This window comes from Cryptosporidium ubiquitum (genome assembly GCF_001865345.1).
Source record: "Cryptosporidium ubiquitum isolate 39726 chromosome Unknown contig_22, whole genome shotgun sequence".
Lineage (NCBI taxonomy): Eukaryota > Apicomplexa > Conoidasida > Eucoccidiorida > Cryptosporidiidae > Cryptosporidium > Cryptosporidium ubiquitum.
In genome coordinates this window covers 1-19,897 of record NW_021639821.1, presented here as the reverse complement: position 1 = coordinate 19,897, position 19,897 = coordinate 1, and the positions used below count along the sequence as shown (strand labels likewise).

The window sequence follows — 19,897 nt, the reverse complement described above, 5'->3', positions numbered from 1 at the left end:
CCCTAGAAACATATCTCAAAGCTAATGGCATGCAATTCTTAACTGCTCCTTTCAAATCCGTCCCAGTATAATTCACTTCTCTACCTTAAACACTTCTCTATCCCCCTTATTAATTTTTATCCCCAATCCATTACCATTTAATTTTTGAGGTCAATGGAACCACAGTCCATTCCCAAAGTTGCTCATGATACCAACAACCACCATTTTGAAAATCAATCAAATTTTTGCCAAGACCTTGATCATGATCATGATCACGATCACGATCACAATATAGGTACCAAAAACATTGAAACCGGTACCGATGAAGATAATAGTCAGTTAAAATATGAAAATCAGGATCTGGATTTAATAAATGATCTAAGAGTTGAGTCAAGGCCGGTTTTAGACTTTGATTATTATAGTTTGATTGAGAAAATATCAAAAGAAGGAGTGGATACATGTTTAAGTTTGAATTCGAATTTGAATACAAATTCAAATGCAAATGAAATAGAGTGGAAGGTCTTGAAAAAAGCTCTAAGGGAAGAAATTGTTCTGAAAAGTAACCAAATGTTTGAAAAGTACGGAGGATTGGACCAGTTCGACTACTTGCCATACAATTGTAGACTACATTCTGATATAGAAAATTCCCAAAGAGAGGAAGTTTCACCACTTGGTGTGATTGGAGAGTACTCATGTTCAGATTGTGGGAAGTCCATTTTGGAAAACTTTCTAGAAGATATTCTTGAAGCCTTTGACTGTCATACCGATTTTCCTCCAACAATTCAAAGAATTTGTGAATTACTATTATTTCCAGACTGCTATAACAACACAAAAAGCTTTCTTTATGCTCTTGATAAGGTAAGTCTATATCATCCATCTTTTTCCCCATCTATCTTAATTTGTTTGCCTATCCTGCTCCCTTTATCATCTAATAGCTTGTAAATGTTTCTTGTCCTATCACCATTGAAGATCCAGATCAATCTGAAACTGAGCTAAGTTGCTCAGAAACTATATCCACTATTACAGGAAATAAAAGACCACTTACTGAGTCATCCAATACCTTATTTAATCAAAATGTTGAAACTAATAACACCAGTTCTAAAAGACTCAGGACTGAATCTGATTTGGATATATAATTCTGAATTCTTTCTTTAATAAGAAATATCTCCAGAATTACCAAAATTTAATTCGGCCTAGAAAAATAATTCTTTATATATATTTCCGTATTAATATATAATTTTTAATCATGTATCTTGTTAATCCTTAATATTTATCTCAAGTTTTCTTGCTGTCCTTCCAATTCGAAAAGTAGTCCCTGTAATCTGTAGTATAGTAGATTAGTGAAATCAAAATATCAAGAGCCTTACTCCTGTAGCTTAAAGGAGAAGACTTTGTATAGTCTTTAATATTATCAGATTCAGTGTTTTCAGTGAAAAAAGCATTCTCCAAGTTCAACTTCATACCATCTATCTTTTTCCCCTCAGAATTCTCATTTAAATTCTTATCATAAATGACTGTATTCTTCTTCAATAATGAATTGTAAATAATTTTTGAGTCATTGCCAATCTGTTCAAACTCATCATCAAAAGTCGCCTTCCTTGAACTGTAAACCATTAGCTTAGACAATAAATTCTTTGATTCAGTATCTGTTGCAATCAAAGTCCCCTTGTAAATTGGAAAAGATATCGAAATACTTTCATCTGCTATGTTCGAAAGTTCAGATGATTCATTAATGTTCTTAACAAAAGTGCTTTTTTCAAGATCTAAATCCATGTGTTTAATTTCATTTGATCCATTATTATTTAAGATTTCATTGATCCTAGCTCTTGAAAGCCTACTTATTCTCTGTTCGTACTGAATCTTTGAGTTTATAAGACGTATCTTATCTAATTCCTCCTTCTTTATTGTCTTATAAAACTTTACTTGCTCTTTAATGCTCTTCCAAATAATTTTTATATCATCTTCAGCTTCTGTTATGAGATCTATAAAGAAGTTCTCTATCATTGTCATTTCAACACTCTCCTTAATCTGTGATACTAAATGCCTAGGATTTGTGCTAGATTTAGTCTCATCTACATTTATATTCAAATATTGAATCTGTCGATTCATTTCCTCTTCCCCAAAGTCATATTTACATTTTTCAAGATCACCCAAACTTCTCATCATATCTCCATAAGTTTGATCTTTTTCAGAAGAAAACCTTCCCAAGCTATCATTAGATCCATCAATTATCATCATCCCAGACATACAAAAATCCATTTCATTAAAGGAATTACCACCATTTGATCTTCTCATAGCTCTTTCTTGTATTCTATTATAATGTTTACTTCCGTTAATATTTTTGCCACTTGCATTTCTAGAAATACCAAATCCAGCACCTTTTAGTTCTGAGATTAATTTACCACTATTCTTGTAATTATTTTCATGAGTGCTTGTTATTGAGTCTTTAGAATAGTAATTGTTGTTATCACTTATCCTGGATCCTAGTATTGCCTCATTACTAACCATTCTCTTATTGTAAAGAATTGAAACTGGTCCTGAATACCCATCTCCACTAAATAATTGATTCCTTTCAATTTTAGTTGGATGATTTTCAATGAATGATGAAACCGCTAAATTAGTCTCTTCAGTTTCATAAAGCCAAGAATTAGCCTCATAAATTACACTAAAGAGCAATCCAGAGGCATTTTTTTCATTATGGCTGGAACCAAGCCTATCCTGATCTACGTACTTTGAATCTTTGTTTAGTGATAATATTGGTTCCCAATCTTTGAGATTTACCAGCTTATCTCCTCTTTTCAAATAAGAAGCTAATAGAAATAGTCTAAATAATCTTTTATGGTATTGATTCCCATTACAAACGTTCATAAACAAATAAACCATTCTTTCTTTGGTATAAAACAATAGTCGTATCACATTTCTTAAATTCCACTGAGAAGATTCTTTGTTCATGCTCTTTGCTGAAATAATAATCTGAGCTTGGTCAATTTCCTTATCATTAGTTTCAGTAAAACCATCAATAGGTGAGGTAGTAGTATTGGGAAACTCATTCTCAAGATACTTAGAATTAAAGCTTGGTTTTAAATTGGGATTGGACTTTGAAAATGAACCAAAATCCATCATTTCGGATTTACTTGTACTTTTTGATGTAAAATCCTCCTGAATATTCTCGTTCTCTTGAGTTTCTTCTTGGTTTATATCTGTATTAATAGAAATGTACTCTTTTATTATCACCTGATTCTGGTTTATATCAGGATCACTATCTTTACTGTTAAAATTTAAGGGAATGTTAAAATATTTATTTGGTGTACACCAACTAACAATACTAAACTCATTTAGTATTCTGTAATCATTATCATCAAAAGTACGAGATTTGATTGTTAACTGCTTCAAAACTATCCCCCAAACCTTGAGAGAATATTGGAAGAAATTTTGCTTTTCATATACAAGAGCCAATTGAACAAGATTTTCAATACATACGAAACTTGATGATAATAAAAGTGAGCTATTTACATCAAATGAAGCAATTAAAAGCTCACAAGATCTCTTCAAAAGCACACCAGACATCTGATCTTTGATTAAAGTATCGAGTAGAATGAGACCATAAGCCAGATCATAACAGCAGCTAGCAGCCTCTAGAGTTGTAGCTCCCAAGTAATAATCAAATATATCCAATGCCCACTGTGTTGAAAAACAAGAAAGCTCCAGAATAGATTCAGCTGAATCATCTAATAGAGCCAGTGTGCTGATTTCCTTTTTGCCAATATTATCATCTTGTGATTCTTCAGAATCAGTAACTGATTGACCGTCATTTCTCCATGCAATTCCTTGATCATTTTTATTATAGTAATATACATGCAATGCATAGATGAGTCTAACTCTCCCCAGTTGCTTCAATAGCCATCCAATTCTTAATTTGGGTGGAGTTCTTGGGATCTTGTTTGGATTTGGATTTTCAATAGTATCTAGTAGCCTTGGAATATAGTGTAGATTAGAATTGAGAAACTTTTGATACAACTCATATTCTAACTGTCCTTCATCTTGACTTTGAGTGCCTAATATATTTTGAATCATTGATTTATCATCACCTTTAGAGTTGATTACATACTTTATATTACTCAACAAAATTCTGTTCTTTAAAGAATTGTTAGAATCCAATAGATTATTTTCAAATTCCCAATTCGAGTTTCTTTTAGCCGATATTGTCTTGTTAAAATGTCTAATAATATCATTATTACTATCAAAACAACTGCTTATTATTAATGACTTAGTAATTGCTTTTTCCAAAATCTCTTCACAAGATTTCCAGTTTCCACGTAAAAAGTGTATTAAAGCTGTTGAAGTATATACATCAATGATTATAGGATGAATGACTGACCAATGTAGATCAATGATTTCAAAGATTAGTGTTGAGACACTGATTTCATGTGGTATCGACTTTTCTGAAATAGTAATCTCATCAAAATTATTATTATAATTATTAATATCAGAATTCTTAAAGATTTTAATGTTTCTTAACCTGGAATACGACCACATCTGCAAAATCCTCATTTGTACTGAAGCAACATGATCTTGAGGGAAAAGATTAATCACATTATTTAGAATTTGAATGCATTTCTTGTCGTATTCCAGATAGGAAAAATAGCCAAGAAGCTCAAGCCAGGATTCTTGTACAATCCAATCTTGTCTTACAAGATGTCTTTCTGCACCCTGAAATTGCTCTGAATGTGTCATATAATCCAAAAAGAATTGAATATTTGTAAAATAGCTTGCTGAAAGTTTTATACTTAGTGCAATTAGTTTTTGTGAAATAGTTGGGGTTGAAATCACAGAAAAGCTGTTATATCTTGGTAACTTAATCATTTCAGGAGTTTCTAATATACACCAAATTGGAAGACTCTCAGAAAAGTATTGTTCGCTTTTTCTCTTTGTTTTTGGCAAAATTGAGTCAAAATCATCATACTTGATAGGAAAAGTTGAATCATCCAAGAGATTCTCCTTTAATTTTTTAATGTCCAAGAATAACTTGACTCCTGTGTGATACTTAAGACTTTGGAATAAAGCTCCTATTGGTATTTTGTTTTTTGAAATGCTATTTTCAGCTATAGAAAACTCCCAGGAACATAATTTTGAGATACAAGTTGACCAGAATAACTGTGAATTTGGAGAATCCCCTAGAATCAAGTTGAATAGATTGATCAACATTACCTGCAAAATTGTGATTTGGTGAAACCTGTGTCTCCTAAGCATCATTAAACTGGTGTGGTTTAAGCTGAACAAACATTCCAATACCCAATATGGTAAACTCATTTTATTCATATGAATTAACTCATCAGAAAACCGTCGATTATCTGAGTTTTCCGATTTCATTTTACCACCATCCTTTTTTTTGCAATTGTAGGTCCTTTTATTTGTCTCACTACTTAGAATATTGTCATCTATTATGAAGAATTGAGACGCCCAGTCAATTAGAAGCTTGGATATTTCATTTATCTTTATTCCATGAACATTCAAAATATCCCAATTATTTTCATTCAATGATTTAAAAATCTCATTCCAATGGATTGGAGATTGAGTCATCAATGATGTACCATCGTTGGTATTGGTTTTTTCCTCATTCATCATTTCTCGATGAATCACTTTTTCTTGGTCTGTAACCACATCTGTGTTCAAAAATTGAGATGAAAATAATTGTGTTCTTGGATCTTTTGCTTTATTCTTCATCATATTAGACTCATCCCCAATTCTTCTTTTTATTGAGGTTACATGAATCTTGAAAACAGTATGAAGCATAAACAAACTCGGGCTTGAACTGTGACAATGACAATATCTTCCTAAATTACCACTTTCTTTTTTGATATATGTAATACCACCTGGTAAAAATAATGTTTTAATCAACTTTGGAACCAGATTCTTAATTGTTCTAGAAACTATTTCTATAGAAAATAGTTGCTTTAGCCAAGGAGATCTTGTGAAATTTAACATCCTGCCCAATAAGTTACAATTCATTCCTCTTGAATGGATAAAATTTTCCAAAGTCACAGAATCATAAGGTGCAAAAGCTGGAATACTTTCTAGTTGGTTTAAAACTATTTCTATCCAATTTGTATGCAGAGAATTAGACAAAAGTATGATTTCCTGACCAATATTAGACTCATCAAAAAATATCTTGACAGTACTTTGTCTCTTCGGCTCATCGAAAACATCAGCACCTTTCACAATCTTAAGCTTTTCTTCTCTGCCAAAATCAGAATTAGTTGAGAGCCTAATATTATCATCAAATGCAGTCAAAAGCAATTTTGCCTGAGATAACAAATATTTGATTGTATCCAACCCTGTTCCTAGCAAATTTCCGCCTCCCTTAATACATGACCTTGGAAGACAATATATTCCGGGTCTTCTCTCCCAGAAAATTTGGTCTCTTCTAAAGATGTCACCTTCACTAAAGCTCCACTCTGAAAAGTATTCACTAGATGATTGCATATAGGAAGTCATTAAATTAACTCTGTTCATCCTTATGGCAGCTCCTTCATCATAATGGCCAAGTGTTGGATATGGAATTTTGCCACCAATATATGATATCAATTCCAATTGGTTTTTAGAATTTGTTTGATCTTTGACTCTCATAGATTTCCCACACAAACTGCAATGAGTTCCGTCATCAATTTTTATCAAAAATTTAGTTTTAGTTTCTGTGAACTTGCTAATTGTTTTCATAGGCACTTGTTCAAATAACATCCTATCCTTTTTTATGTTAAAAAACCCGTAACTTCTTTGTTGTACATCCGCTGCACAAACTAAGCAAAATCCAGAAGGTTCTATCTCTCTTCTCCATAGTTCCTGCAAATCACTAGGAGTATAGTGAAATCTCCTCATCTTGTCATCTTTATCTTTATATTTGAGCATATCCTGAACTGCTCCAGCTTGTTTAATGAACAGAGGTCTAATTGTGCAGTATTTATTTCTACCTAAAAGCTTACTTCTTGAAGACATATCATAATTATAATAGTATTCATCAGTTGAAGAATTCCCCCAATTCAATCTTTCTCCCTTGACATCTGAAACCCAAGGATCTTTTGGAAAAATATTATATGTATGGTGAAAATTATAATATTTAAATATTCCAATAGAAGTCTCGAGCAAGATTGGTAAATGCCTAACCTCTGAAATTAGTTTTGTTGGGTGGAGAATATTAGTAATATTTAAGCATTTTTCAATATTGGATATCTCACTCCTCTCATTACTTTGTATCGGTAATGGCCAATCACAAATTGTGAATGGTAATATTGGTAGTGGGCGCACAACAATTCTGAATCCTGAATAATCTACGCATGTTATTAGTGATGGACTTACTGTTGTAAGTTTTACTGAAGGATGGAATATATCTGAACTTGACCTGACAAGCTTATCAATTCCTTTAAGTAGAATCAAGGCGATTTCGTAATTACTAAAGCTTTTATCTAAATTAGAATAAATGCAATCATCAATCCCAGCAACAGCTTTTGGATTTGGTATAAATTTCCTTGGGGGAATCTTTCCTCTGGAAATAGAGTTGTAGATTTTAATTGCTCTTTTTACCTTTGTTCTTAAGATTGCTTCGTTGATTGCCATATGGGCCGAAATTTCCCTAGTGTATACTTTTGACGCATCCTCTGCTGAAGTTTGGCTATCTCCAAGAACTAAGATCCCGAGCAGACCTCTGCCAATTGTATTCATATGGATGAATACACGGTCATTTTCAAATAGTCTTAAACTTGAGAATGGGTGGTCGTCAGGCAATGGAGTTATTTGGCCCCTTTCAATAGAATCTACCACCTTCCTCTTCAGAGAATTATATAAAGGAACTGTTTTTTTCTTTGAGTTTAAATCAATTTCTGAGGGAACTTCATCAACAACTTCTCCAGCTATATGTTCTTCAAAAGATGCAATTTCGGAAAATTCATCAAAATCATTTTCAAGTTTGCAAAATTTTTGTTCTTGTATTTTAATGTTATGGCTCTCATTGTCTGATATGTCACTCAGATTAACTATATCTACAACTTCCTCACCAACTTTGTTTTCTATCACTGAATCACCCATTTTTTCTTCGTTAGTTTTAATTTCATAATCCATTCCCAGCTCTTGGTAGCTTCTTTTAATAATGTAATCCCAGACTACAAACAGATTTTTGTAAGGAGTAAATTTCCGTACTTGGTTTCTACCTCTGAAAATCACATCATCTATAATGTCTCTTGAGAACTCAGTTGCTGCTGCTCCAAAAATTGTGTTAATTAAAAGAACGTCCATATTAGACTCCATACTTTTCATGAAATATTCAAAGTAATAGGTTGAAATCTTATTTCCAACATAATTATCATTTGACTTTTTGTTCATATTGCACTTTCCAGCCTTATATTTGCCAGTAGATGGAAATAAGGTTGACTTGCTATAAGCTTCAACGCTCTGCATAATTGCAATATCGACAGTTTTGCAGAACCAAGTATTCCAATCCAGAGAATCTTTCATAATGTTTTCAATTGAAGATGGAACTTTTATTGGAAGAGATATTCCACTCCTATACTTTGAACCAAAATCATCTCCAATTAAAACAACCTTGGCATTTTTATTCCTTTTTTGTAATAAGAGTATTTGCTTGTTAATCTTTTGATTATATAATGGCATTAAATGAAAAATTTTTTGTAATGTTGGGTACTTTGATAAAATGTCCTTAAACCGTATAAAAGGAAAAGGTATCTTTTCATCTAATGATTCAATTGAAGACTCTAAATAACATCCTTTTATTTTGGAACTATAGTACCCATTAAATAGATTTTCTTTTTCTTCATCGTATTCAGTAGAAGATAAATCCTTCTCTGAAAAGCTATATTCAGAGGAGGAATCATCGTACTGTTCTGCCAATGAATTTCTGGAATTATTCTCTCCACAATTTACTGAAAAACACAACACATCATGAAGGTCTGGTGTCCCAATCCTGTCTTGTAGTACTCTTCTGGTTAGAATTTGAATTGATCCAACAACTAAGTGTCTTTTCATTAACTTTTCTTTCCCTGGTTCCCCAATTATATCAAAATCATCCATATTATCAACTGTGTCCACTCCTGTAAAACCATTATATTTAACTAGCGGGAACCATCTCATTGCAGTAGTTGGGTCTCGTGTACTACTCAATCTTATCATTGACCTACAAATCGGAACCAGTGACCTGTCATTCATGACTAAAAAAATAGCAACACGAACTGTTGTCGCCTTGTTATCTAGGCAAAATGGAATCGGAATTCCAAAGTTATGTTGGATTCGGTGCTCGATCTGATCTATTTCAACATTACTCTCTGTATGATATCTAGTCAAGGTTGCAAAAACTCTTCTTTTTGGGATACAAGACACATCCTTGATTGGTTCATGCCTTAAACCCACGCATAATGCAATTTTGAATGTATTTGGTAGGAGTTTCAGTATTTTTGAATATAACTTTAAATTCCCCACAGACACTACCAGCATAGAGGCAGAGCTGCTTTCCAAATCATCAAAAATATTCCTTTTCAAAGGCATTATTAAGATATCCTATTGGATTATTTTTTATTAAATGCCTTTTAGTTCTTGTCTAACTCTTTATTGTTACTTTGTTTATATTCTTTGCATACCGACATTATTGCACAAGTGGATTAGCACTTATTTTTCCTTGCATGCGCCATTTTTCTTTGCATGCATGTACCCGCCTAGCACGTGTCGGTTTGCCTTTAATACAGAAATTTTTGCTGTTAAAAACATAAAATACATTTAAAAACTATTGATAGGAAATTAACTCGGTGTTAAAAGTAAAACTTGAAAGTTGTTCATAAAGATGAATTTCTAAACAATTTTTTTAATTTAAAAACTCTTTCGAACATCAAATAAGAACATTCTTTCTCTAAATAGTAAAAAGCATAACATTCAATAACCCATAACTCAATTGATGGGTTTTATTAGATACAATATTTGGTGTTCTACGCAAGATTTAATTATTGAGATTCAAAGGAGATTAAATAATTAAAAACGCGTGTTTTAACTATTAAATAAATAATAGGAGTTTAATAAACTAATAATTTGAATAGAATCAATATCTAAATATAATTTAAATAACCTCGAAAAAGAGTAAACTTCTCAAGTATACAGAGCGATCTAATATGTTGGCGCCACAACAAGATACTAAATTTATTGGCATCTTTGCATATTTGGTTGCAAAGAATATTTCAAGCTAGTAAAAAGAAAGTGTAAATATTATCCAAACCTGATATATTAGAAAAATATAATTTAAGTAAATCGGAGAAATGTCAAAGTTAACAACTTCAACAGTAACACAGGGAGCACAGACTTTTAATCAAGGCACTAGTACCCAAACTCAGGGCTCACCAACACCCACACAGAGAAACATCTCAAAGAAAACAATGTACCCTAAGCCACAGTTACAACAGAGTTCAATCTCAGGGTATGAACAGGCTGGTTCAGGAGTTTCCAGTCCATACAATGGATCGGTTGGATCGATTCCCGTATTGTTGCAACCACCATCAACTTCAGTCTCGCCTAGCAATTATTATGCAGTACCCCCAACTCAGTATGTTCTGGATACTTCACTTTATTCATCTGCAAATCCTTATGTTGCAGTTCCTGCAACAATGCTTTCTCCAACGGTTGTGACTACAAGCCCTCAGATGAATGCTACCTACACAAGCTATGGTCTTGTCCCAAGCACAAATTTAGGATACACAGTAATAGGAGCCTCCCCTACGAACACTTCAAGACCGTCAAAGTATTCCCCAGGATGTTGTTAAAGATTCAGTCCTAACAACTTTTCTTGAAAACAGCGGAAAGAATTTTAAGAATAATTATATATTGCTACATTGGGAATTTATGATTTTTTCTCTATCATTTATTAATTCTTTATTTAATAGATTCTGAAGTAAAGAAACACTGATCTTAAAGATTCTTTAAACAGCTAAATGTTATTTATCGTTAAAACTCTCAATCTACGGAATATATTAGGCATTTAACTCTTATTCTTCATTCCATTTATTTTAATTTCTCTTTTTGTTGTATTTGCACTCATAATAATATTGAAATCTAATGAGCGGGAATTGTTGCCAGCATTTTTTTTAGGTAGGTAACTAAAAAGATTAAAGAGAGGGGTAAAGAAGATGGTGAAAAGTGAGGGGTTGGAGCCGAATAAAGTTATATGTATTGTAATAATACAGGAACAAATCGAGATTTTCCATTTACAATGTGAAAATTGCCATTTACTATTTAAGGTTTTTAAAGGCTTTAAATCCATAGTAATATGTCGGAGTATTCCGAGGAATATTTATTTTATTGATACAACTTTAATAATTGAATGGATTAAGGACGGTTTTTTCAGTTGTGAGAATCTAAAAATATCTAAATACAATCTTTTAAATCTGTAGAGATGTCAACTTTCAACATTCCGAAGTTTAAAATCGTAATTTTGAGTGTATTTTGTGATGGAATAGTTGAAACGCCAAAACAAGCACATCATTCAAGTTCTGGGTCAGCAATATCCAACAGTGGATGGTTTCAACTATATGCAGCCTCTACGAAGCAAAACTTGGAAAGAGATCTTGATACTGGAGATCAATATGATTCAGGGGAGGAAAGGTTGGAAAGAATCGTTGATTGTATTACAGCATCAATTAAGGGGTTGTTTCCAAATATACCAAATGAATTAATCCTGAAGTATGGGGATTTATCTGCACTAATAAGCCATCTAGATGTAGATGTTATCTATATCAGTGATACTACATTTTCCACAAAAGGTGAGTTTGAAGAGATTAACTCAAATTCTTTTCTAAATCAAAAAGAAGCTTTCGAGAATCCCTTGGTAAATGTTGTTTTATGCAACTTTGACAGAGCTCCACCGATATCGTCTTCTCCTAATTCATTCTCTCATATCTTTAAGCTTTGCGAACTATCAAATAATTACCATGAAATTGAATTTCTACTTGTTGGCTTTTCTGCGAGTAAGTACCCAGAAACTGAAAGATTTTCTAAAAAAAATTTCGAGAAATTTAGAACCGAAGTGCAAAGACTATTTGGAAATAATGCCAAAGATAAATGTATCTGGGTTTCAGAATCAAATCAACTGGATACCCCAGATTACATTTTGCATGTGGGCGCGCGCCGAATACACACAAGACTATTGGAAGAGGCGGCAAATGCGATAAATGCAAGAATTAAAACAGTTATCGACTACATATTAGATTCGAGGAATGAAGGTCCAAAGCTGTCTCATTCCTTGAAGTTAACAGAAGGTTTGGCAACTCCAGAAATCTTGGAAACTCCAGAACTTTTGACTTCAGGAATGAATTCTCCTGTTAGTAGTAGGGTTGGAGGAACACAATGTAGAAAATTACAAATATCGGATATGTGGTATCAGTGGATTTTGGATATAATCAATAAATCAGACCTTTTAGGTTTGGTTTTTTTTAGATTGGGATTGGCAAATGAAGCATTGCTAATATATGAACAGCTTCTGGATGATTTTAGAGAGCAGAATAATCCATTTATAAAAGAGCTTCAGAACCAAACAATAGGATTTGCTGGTATTGTTGCCACAAAAGACCCTCTTCTTTTGGCGTCTGATTGTTGCTTTGGAGACTGTAGAACTCATTTGATCGAAAACAACACACTGATTCACAGAGATAAGTTAATATTGCCATTAAATTTTAATAAATTGATCTTAAGTAAGAGATCCACATATTTCGATATTTTTCAAATGGTGTTTTTGAGACAGATATTCATTTTACTTTCAGTCAAGGATTTCCAAAAAGTATGTAACAGAGTTCACATATTTTCCAGAAAGTTTTCTAAAGAGATTCTTTCCAAAATTGATCATTTGAAATATAAATTTGCTTGCCATCTTTGGATTTTTAGATTTATTATGACTGTAGCTGCAATTGGATTTCCAGGAGTCCCCTCCAATCCTAAATATAGTCCAGGTCCTCGTCAGAGTACTGCAATTTCATCACTGAAGATTATTATTGTTTCGTCCATTTTACCGAGATTAATACATTTTTTGGGAGCTTCTGAATCCATTGATGTTTGGAAACACAAGCCATCCACACCAAAGCTCCCTCCAGATTCAAATGTCTCATCTATGGAAATTCAGACTGCATTAATTAAGTGGGCCACTCAGTGTATTTCTTCAATTTTACTAAATTGTATTTGTGACTTTGAGGAGTTTAGTAGACTTGAAGAAGAATTAGAAATAAATAGTCACAAAAGCAGCAATTCTATGTTCACAGTCTCCAACAAATCCTCTCATTTTTCATTATATAGTAAAACTTCTCATGAAGAAAAGAATAATAGCTCTTTGAACTATGATCCTAGCTCAAAACAAAACTCTGATACAGGAGTGGACACAAAAATCAGCTTTAATCATAAAAATTCCAAATTGGAGCATGCATCATCCTTTAATTCTCCTAGTTTCTCTCTATTTCACCTAGCATCTAAGCATTTTTCTTTGGTTTGTGAATTACTCTCCTCAGAAATATGGAATAAAAGCTCTTCTAAATTTGATGAAAATAAGCCTTCTGAGGAACTAATAGATAACCAATTTTTGCAAGATATGACTTACAATTTAAGTGGTGATGCAGAACAACATTATAATTTGAAGGAACTTTATTGTTCCTTAAATTCTCCCTCAAAAGTTTACAGAATACTATGCGAAGTTGTTGGTATGGCAGCTATGGATTACATTTCTTCTGGACAGCTTAAAACAGCAATTTCACTACCATGGGGAATCATTTTTGAGAATAAAGATTTCCTGAAGTGGATGTTAGAAGAGTTAAATAATGAGACATCAACTTTTGTTAATTATGAGACATCCAAGATATCCGATATTTGCTTTTGTTATAGGTTTGTTCGAATTTGGCTTGATTTCCCCACAATTCTACTTCCTATTCCTCTTCAATGGACAAGTTTGAGTAATATTTCTCAGAAACTTCTCCTTAAACTATTTGCCAAGAAGGTAAACCCAGTATCTTTAAGCTATATAAATAATAATGATTCCTATTTATTACAAGCTGAAATTGGTATCAGACAATTCCTAAGTATTTTGAATTCAAATAATCCAAATTTTTCTCAAGAAGATGGTTCAGGCAAGGATTTTAAGGAAAACATATGTTTGGAAGATCAGTTAATACTTGAAACTTATATTAGCAAATGTTTAGAGAACTCTAACATTGACAAAGTAAATTCTTTACAGTGGGAGTTTCCTTCCCATCCTAATTTGTGGGCTCATTTATATATTTCGGACTCTAGTTCAGAAAAATTGAAAGATGTTCCAAAGCTTAAAATGAAGGCCTATATTAATTTGGGTGGACAAACAACAGAAAAGAATGAGACATTGGACTCTTATGATTCCCAGACAAAATCATTTAAAGGGGTTACATTAAAAATTGTTGAGAGACAAATTCTGATGGCTCTTTTAGGAGGGGGGAAGCTAATTAGATTGCCTGCTAAGGCTTTACCTTGTTGTGGTTTATTAGATCCACTAAAACCAGTACAAGGGTATTTTTATGTTTTTCATGAAATTCTGAGACCAAGTGGAAGACTATTTTTAAAGTCTCCAAATGTGCTTTCCCCACTACTAAGCCCTCTTGGGTCTTCTGGACAACAAACTAAGGTCTCTGATCCTGGAAATGTTTGCTCAAAAATTAGACAAGTAGAAGGAGAAATGGGACAAATGATGGAATCACAGAAAGTAGAGCAGCAAGAAGCAGGTGACACTTCGAACAGCCAAAGAATGAAGAATTCTGGTAGATCTGGATCAAATAACAGTTATAATAGTTGGTTTCAAAAGAAAAGTTCTCGACATGAGAGATCTTCTTCATTTTCCAACTCAGAGCTTGAACATGTTAGAGAAGGAAGAGGCAATATTACAAATTCACTGGTTTCAAATAAAAAGAAGGATGGTTCACCAAGACAGTGGATGTGGGAAATTGTTGCAGGGTTTAAATGGGGAGGAAGTTCCTATGGAAGTAATTCCAAAAGTAAAGTCAAGGCTAGTTCATTTAATGGTAGCTTATATTCGGAAAAAAGAAATGAGGTATTGGAGGTAGATGGTTTGGACAATCAAGAAAAAGTAATTAATAACTCCAGTATTCACGAAAGTTCATTGAAAAATGTTGGAGGACTTCATATCCCATCTTCCACCTTGGAAAACACAGTAAAAGTTGAGGAAAATTTGTCTCCTTCTAAGATAATTACCGTACCTACTCCTGGGCCATCTAACTGGGTGATAACGGAGGCAAGCAAATCAAATTCAAAGAAATCAGTTCCACTGAGTCCAAAATTGACTCTCAGTCCAAAGAATGAAGAGCCTACTCAGTGTTTGGTTACACCTCCAAATTTGTGGGTACACAAGTTGGCTGTTCCTGGAATTCCATCACGCTTTATATTATTGGTTTATCTTGGACTTTCTTCTCCTGTTTATTTTGGCTCAGTTTGGTTGAGATTTAATGGTATAAAATGGGTACTTCTTGAAAACACCATTATGGATTCTTCAAAGAAAAACAAAATACTTTTGGAACCCGGGTTAAACAGTATAGAACTAGATATTTTTTGTGAAGGAGATGGGGAATCTAGTTTTTTTATAGATTCTATTGGATTTTCTGATAGAACAAGCTTCAGCATTCCAATTAACTTTTTGTGGGTGATTCCCTTGGGTACTTTACCTTCTCCTCATATATTACCAAGAGTTATCTCAGAGTTTCAAATATATGAAAGAGGTTTAGAAATTTCTTTTGGGAAAAAGCCTTTAAATTCAAGTATAATTTCAAAAACGAACAAGGATGAATTAGAATGCAACCGAGATAATGCTTGGAATCCACTAAAGAAGTGGACTACTTTGTATTCTTTTGGGATCAGAAATTTGTCAGAAATGTTCAGTATGACAATTCAGTTTGGAGAAATTACACAATATTCTAACTCTTCCGAATCTGTCTCAAACAATTTGTTAAAAACATACACAGGGGAGAAGAAATCTTATAGAATTTCAGTGAAAATAGAAGAAGATTGGATACAGATATATAATGTTGATATGGAAGTAACTCTGAGTTTTCAACAATCTAAAACTAAATCAATAAAAATTTTTTCTGAAGAAATGGAATTGGTACAGATAGATGGTTTAGAATTGAAAAAAACATTAAAACTAGAAATAAATCAAAATTTAATTAAGCTTCCGTCATTTTCGAATGAATGTATTATTCAAATACCAATAATGTTTGATATGTCACCTATGAAAAAATCAACTCAGGTAACTTTTGGTTTGGATTTCAATGCAAAAATTAAATACCAAGAGACAGAAGCTTGTACAAGACACAATTTCGTGTTCCAAGTAGAGCCACAGATGGATTTGATCAATATTCAACCAGTTCCAAACCTAGACTATCACAGTTTGCCCTTTTATTACTTTGAATTGCTTTTTGAAACGGCATGCAAAAGGGTTTTGGTGGATAAGATTATTACTATGTTTCCTAATGATTTAGAAAATTTAAATTTATTTGGAATTATGGCCCCAGTAGAATTAAAACCAAGAGAAATTGAAAGCTATAAAGATTTGGGGGAATTATGTTCGACTATTGAGTATTCACTTTCTCATCCAATGACTATTGAATCTAAATCAAAGCCTCTAAAGTTAATATGGATAGTCCCAAAATCGGAGCTTCAAAAGAGTTTTACTCCTCAAATCTTAATTTCCACTGTTAGCCTGCCACAAACAGAAAAAACGGAGTTATCTGTTTCAGGGCCTTTCCAAATTCCGATGGAAACTTTATACAATTTTATTTCACTGAGAAAGTCCATACAATCTACGAACGGATTATTGGAAACAAGCCTGGATGGATTAAGTCTAGATCATGTTGAACACCCTTCATATTCAAAAGTTGACTCAGAGTTTTCACTAGTTATATACCTAAATTACACATTTGGGAGAGAAGAAATATTTTCATATTGCTTAAACTACTTTGGAGATGCAGATGAAGACTTAGACAATAAGGGATGCTGGTGGTTTATTGGAGCTAGAAATGGTCATGTGCAGGCTAAACCTGGCTCCAAAATTAGGCTTGAATTCAGAATAGTTCCTTTAATTAACGGGTTGTTGAAGCTCCCAAGTATTAATTTTGGTTGCTCAAACTCCCGTCCATATTCTTATCCATATTTTACATTGTCTGACAATAGTAGAAAATTTTACCTTGGGAAACAGGTAGTAATTTAGCCTTAAAATTTGTACAGTTAGAAAGCCCGCTCAAAGTAAGTTAGAGACAGTATGGCTATTATTTTTAGGACTTCGTTTATTTAGGAAAATATAAATAAGATTAAAAATAATTTGGGTTAAAGTTGAGAGGATTTTTGTTTACTTTACTTTTTGGGAATCTATTAATTTGAATTGATATATTTTAGGTAGGTTTGAATGGAAAAGAGTCAACTTTCGAGGAAAATTTCTTCTGGTGTCGGCTCTAGGGCTCAGGTTATTTATCTTCTTAAATTGTGAATTTCAATTGGCAGATTGGATCATAATTAGTAAAAAAGCAGCTGTTTGGCACTTAAGCCTTGTGCTTCCTGACTAGAAATTACAAGTTAGGATATCTAAACTAAGAAATGAGAGGCCGTTGGAAGGGAGGCAAAAGTGGACATGGCGGCTCCTCCAGCGGAGGAAGCAATGCAAAAGTCTCGGAAATTTGCCGACATTTTGTTCAACAAGGTAATTGTAAATTTGGTCAGAATTGCAACTACTCACATATTTTAAGACAAGTTGCGCAGATTCAAAAGGCTCACTTTGGTGGGATAAGATGCGCAATTTCTTCTCCATTACCCACAGGAGAGCTTGAATTATTCACTGGAGGTTGTGATGGTCAGTTGAAAAGGTGGATAATTAGACCTGCTGATAAGGATATTATGAATAATGAGCCGGAAAGAGGAGGGAATAATCGTCGAAGAAATTACCAAAACAAGTTTCAAAATGATATTAGTGGGGCAACTCAGCTTTCAGTTAAGATGGATTCAGCAATTAATTGTAGTGCGGAAGTTTGTAGTTGCTTGATTTATGGGGATGTCCTATTTTGTGGACTAATTAATGGTACTATTAGGGCATTTCACAAGCCTACGGGGAATTTCACGGATTTAATTGGGCACAACCAAGAAATACATCAACTTTTAATAATTGACAATATATTGGTTTCTGCTTGCTGGGGTGGGAAGATAGTTTTTTGGAAGTTTGACCAGGCTTCTGGAACCTTTGTTATTTCTGCGCAAATTCAGGCTAAAGAACATATAAAATGCCTTAAATATTTTCCATATAAAAGTAATTCGGCTGGTGTAATGAACCAGCAACCCCAGTGCCAAATTCAGGATGCATGCCCTCATCTTTGGGTTTGTGGAGGTGGTATTGTTCAAATTGTAGACCTCATCACTCTTCAGGTAGTTAGAGAGATTATATTTGATGGAGGGCCTATAATGTCAGTACTGGAATACGAAAATCATCTTGTTCTATGCAGTTTACAAGGTGTGATTCGCGTTATTTCACCAACAGGTGAGGAAACTTTTAGAAAATCCTTAGGTTCTCCCACACTTTGCATGGATGGGACAATTACTGCAGACGCTAAGCATATACTAATGATGGGCCAGAATAATGGACATCTTAGGTGTATCACCCTTCCTCTATTTGACAGTGTACTTGAATTTCATACTCCTGATACCAGATCAGAAATCAGATTAGTTTCGAATCTTGGAGGATCTCCTGGAATCATTCTCACTGCTCAATGGGATGGTGCTTTGAATTTTTATCAATGGTGTCTTCCAAAGAGTTCCTAAAAATTCAACTAATTATATTACTCAACGTCAATATTGTTATATAAAAGTATGATTAAAGAATTATAAGTTTGTTTAATTATTATTTTTCATTGAATCATCGTACTTAACAGTATTTCTGTTTACAGAAAAGCGATTAATTAAAATATATTCATATATATTTTTATTCACATATACATATGTATTTTAATGTTAATTTATTTACTTATAAACTATTAAAATTAATATAACTTTCAAATTTAACCTTTTATAGCTTGACTAATTTCATTAGATGTTTTCCGAAATTAAGTTTTTTTTAAATTAAGGATTTTTCTAGTTCTGATTCGGCTTGAAACAATCTATTTTTCCACATGGAGAATTATAAAATTTATGATTTGGTAAATCAAATATTTGCATGTATGCAATGTACATGTAATTTTTGACACGTAATTATTTCTAATTGGTAAAAAAAGTCATCCACATGCGAAACGGTATATAAAAAAACAAAAAAAATTTAAATTGCATGAAAGATAAATTATTATTTCAAATAAAAAAACAGAAAAAAAAGATAGTTGATTTTTTAACGGTTCTTAATGTTTGAACTTTTAAATAGAAAATTTCTTTTCCCAATAGGTCTTCTATTGATCAATTTAATAATTATTCTTGCCTCTGATGTTGACCAACAAGAGACATGGGTTTCACCAGAAAATCAGTATGATTATGATGAGGTTAATAATGCAATAGCGACAGATGAAGGTACGTCAAATATAAATCGAAAGGTGGCAGAATCTCAGAATCATAATCACAGGCATAATTACCACCATAAAAGCCACCATAATTATAGATATTATAACACTTATTATAACCAATACGCCCCTAAACATATAGGTACAACTGATGATGAAGGAAATTATATTAGTGATCATTTTACTTATGTACCGGAGAGTAGTCACCATTATCATTACAATAATCATCATAAAAATGTTTATCAAATGGGATGGAGTAGCCACAAGTATGATTATGTTTTAAATTTGACGTCAACAACGACGAATTATCCAGTATACCCAATTCCAACAACCAC

The 19,897-nt window shown here is 32.9% G+C and overlaps 6 protein-coding genes across 6 annotated transcripts; 5 read left to right on the top strand and 1 right to left on the bottom strand.

The window, feature by feature from the left end:
• Positions 1-153: 153 nt before the first annotated feature.
• On the top strand, positions 154-1,115 carry cubi_00835 (uncharacterized protein; the record flags this gene model as incomplete). Its single annotated transcript, XM_029017848.1, has 2 exons — positions 154-837; positions 915-1,115. 2 exons carry the CDS (start codon positions 154-156, stop codon positions 1,113-1,115), a joined length of 885 nt encoding a protein of 294 aa, XP_028874227.1.
• Positions 1,116-1,254: 139 nt separating this feature from the next.
• cubi_00834 (uncharacterized protein) lies at positions 1,255-9,528 on the bottom strand (the record flags this gene model as incomplete). Its single annotated transcript, XM_029017847.1, has 1 exon — positions 1,255-9,528. The coding sequence occupies one exon, from the start codon at positions 9,526-9,528 to the stop codon at positions 1,255-1,257; it is 8,274 nt and encodes a 2,757-aa protein (XP_028874226.1).
• A 758-nt stretch (positions 9,529-10,286) lies between these two features.
• Positions 10,287-10,787, top strand: cubi_00833 (uncharacterized protein; the record flags this gene model as incomplete). Its single annotated transcript, XM_029017846.1, has 1 exon — positions 10,287-10,787. The coding sequence occupies one exon, from the start codon at positions 10,287-10,289 to the stop codon at positions 10,785-10,787; it is 501 nt and encodes a 166-aa protein (XP_028874225.1).
• A 629-nt stretch (positions 10,788-11,416) lies between these two features.
• Positions 11,417-17,245, top strand: cubi_00832 (uncharacterized protein; the record flags this gene model as incomplete). The annotated part of the gene is made up of 1 exon (XM_029017845.1): positions 11,417-17,245. One exon carries the CDS (start codon positions 11,417-11,419, stop codon positions 17,243-17,245), a length of 5,829 nt encoding a protein of 1,942 aa, XP_028874224.1.
• Positions 17,246-17,628: 383 nt separating this feature from the next.
• cubi_00831 (RNA binding domain containing protein) lies at positions 17,629-18,840 on the top strand (the record flags this gene model as incomplete). The annotated part of the gene is made up of 1 exon (XM_029017844.1): positions 17,629-18,840. One exon carries the CDS (start codon positions 17,629-17,631, stop codon positions 18,838-18,840), a length of 1,212 nt encoding a protein of 403 aa, XP_028874223.1.
• Positions 18,841-19,409: 569 nt separating this feature from the next.
• On the top strand, positions 19,410-19,828 carry cubi_00830 (uncharacterized protein; the record flags this gene model as incomplete). Its single annotated transcript, XM_029017843.1, has 1 exon — positions 19,410-19,828. A coding segment is annotated over one exon (419 nt), but the record flags the coding sequence as incomplete, so codon positions are not given.
• Between the last annotated feature and the right edge of the window lie 69 nt (positions 19,829-19,897).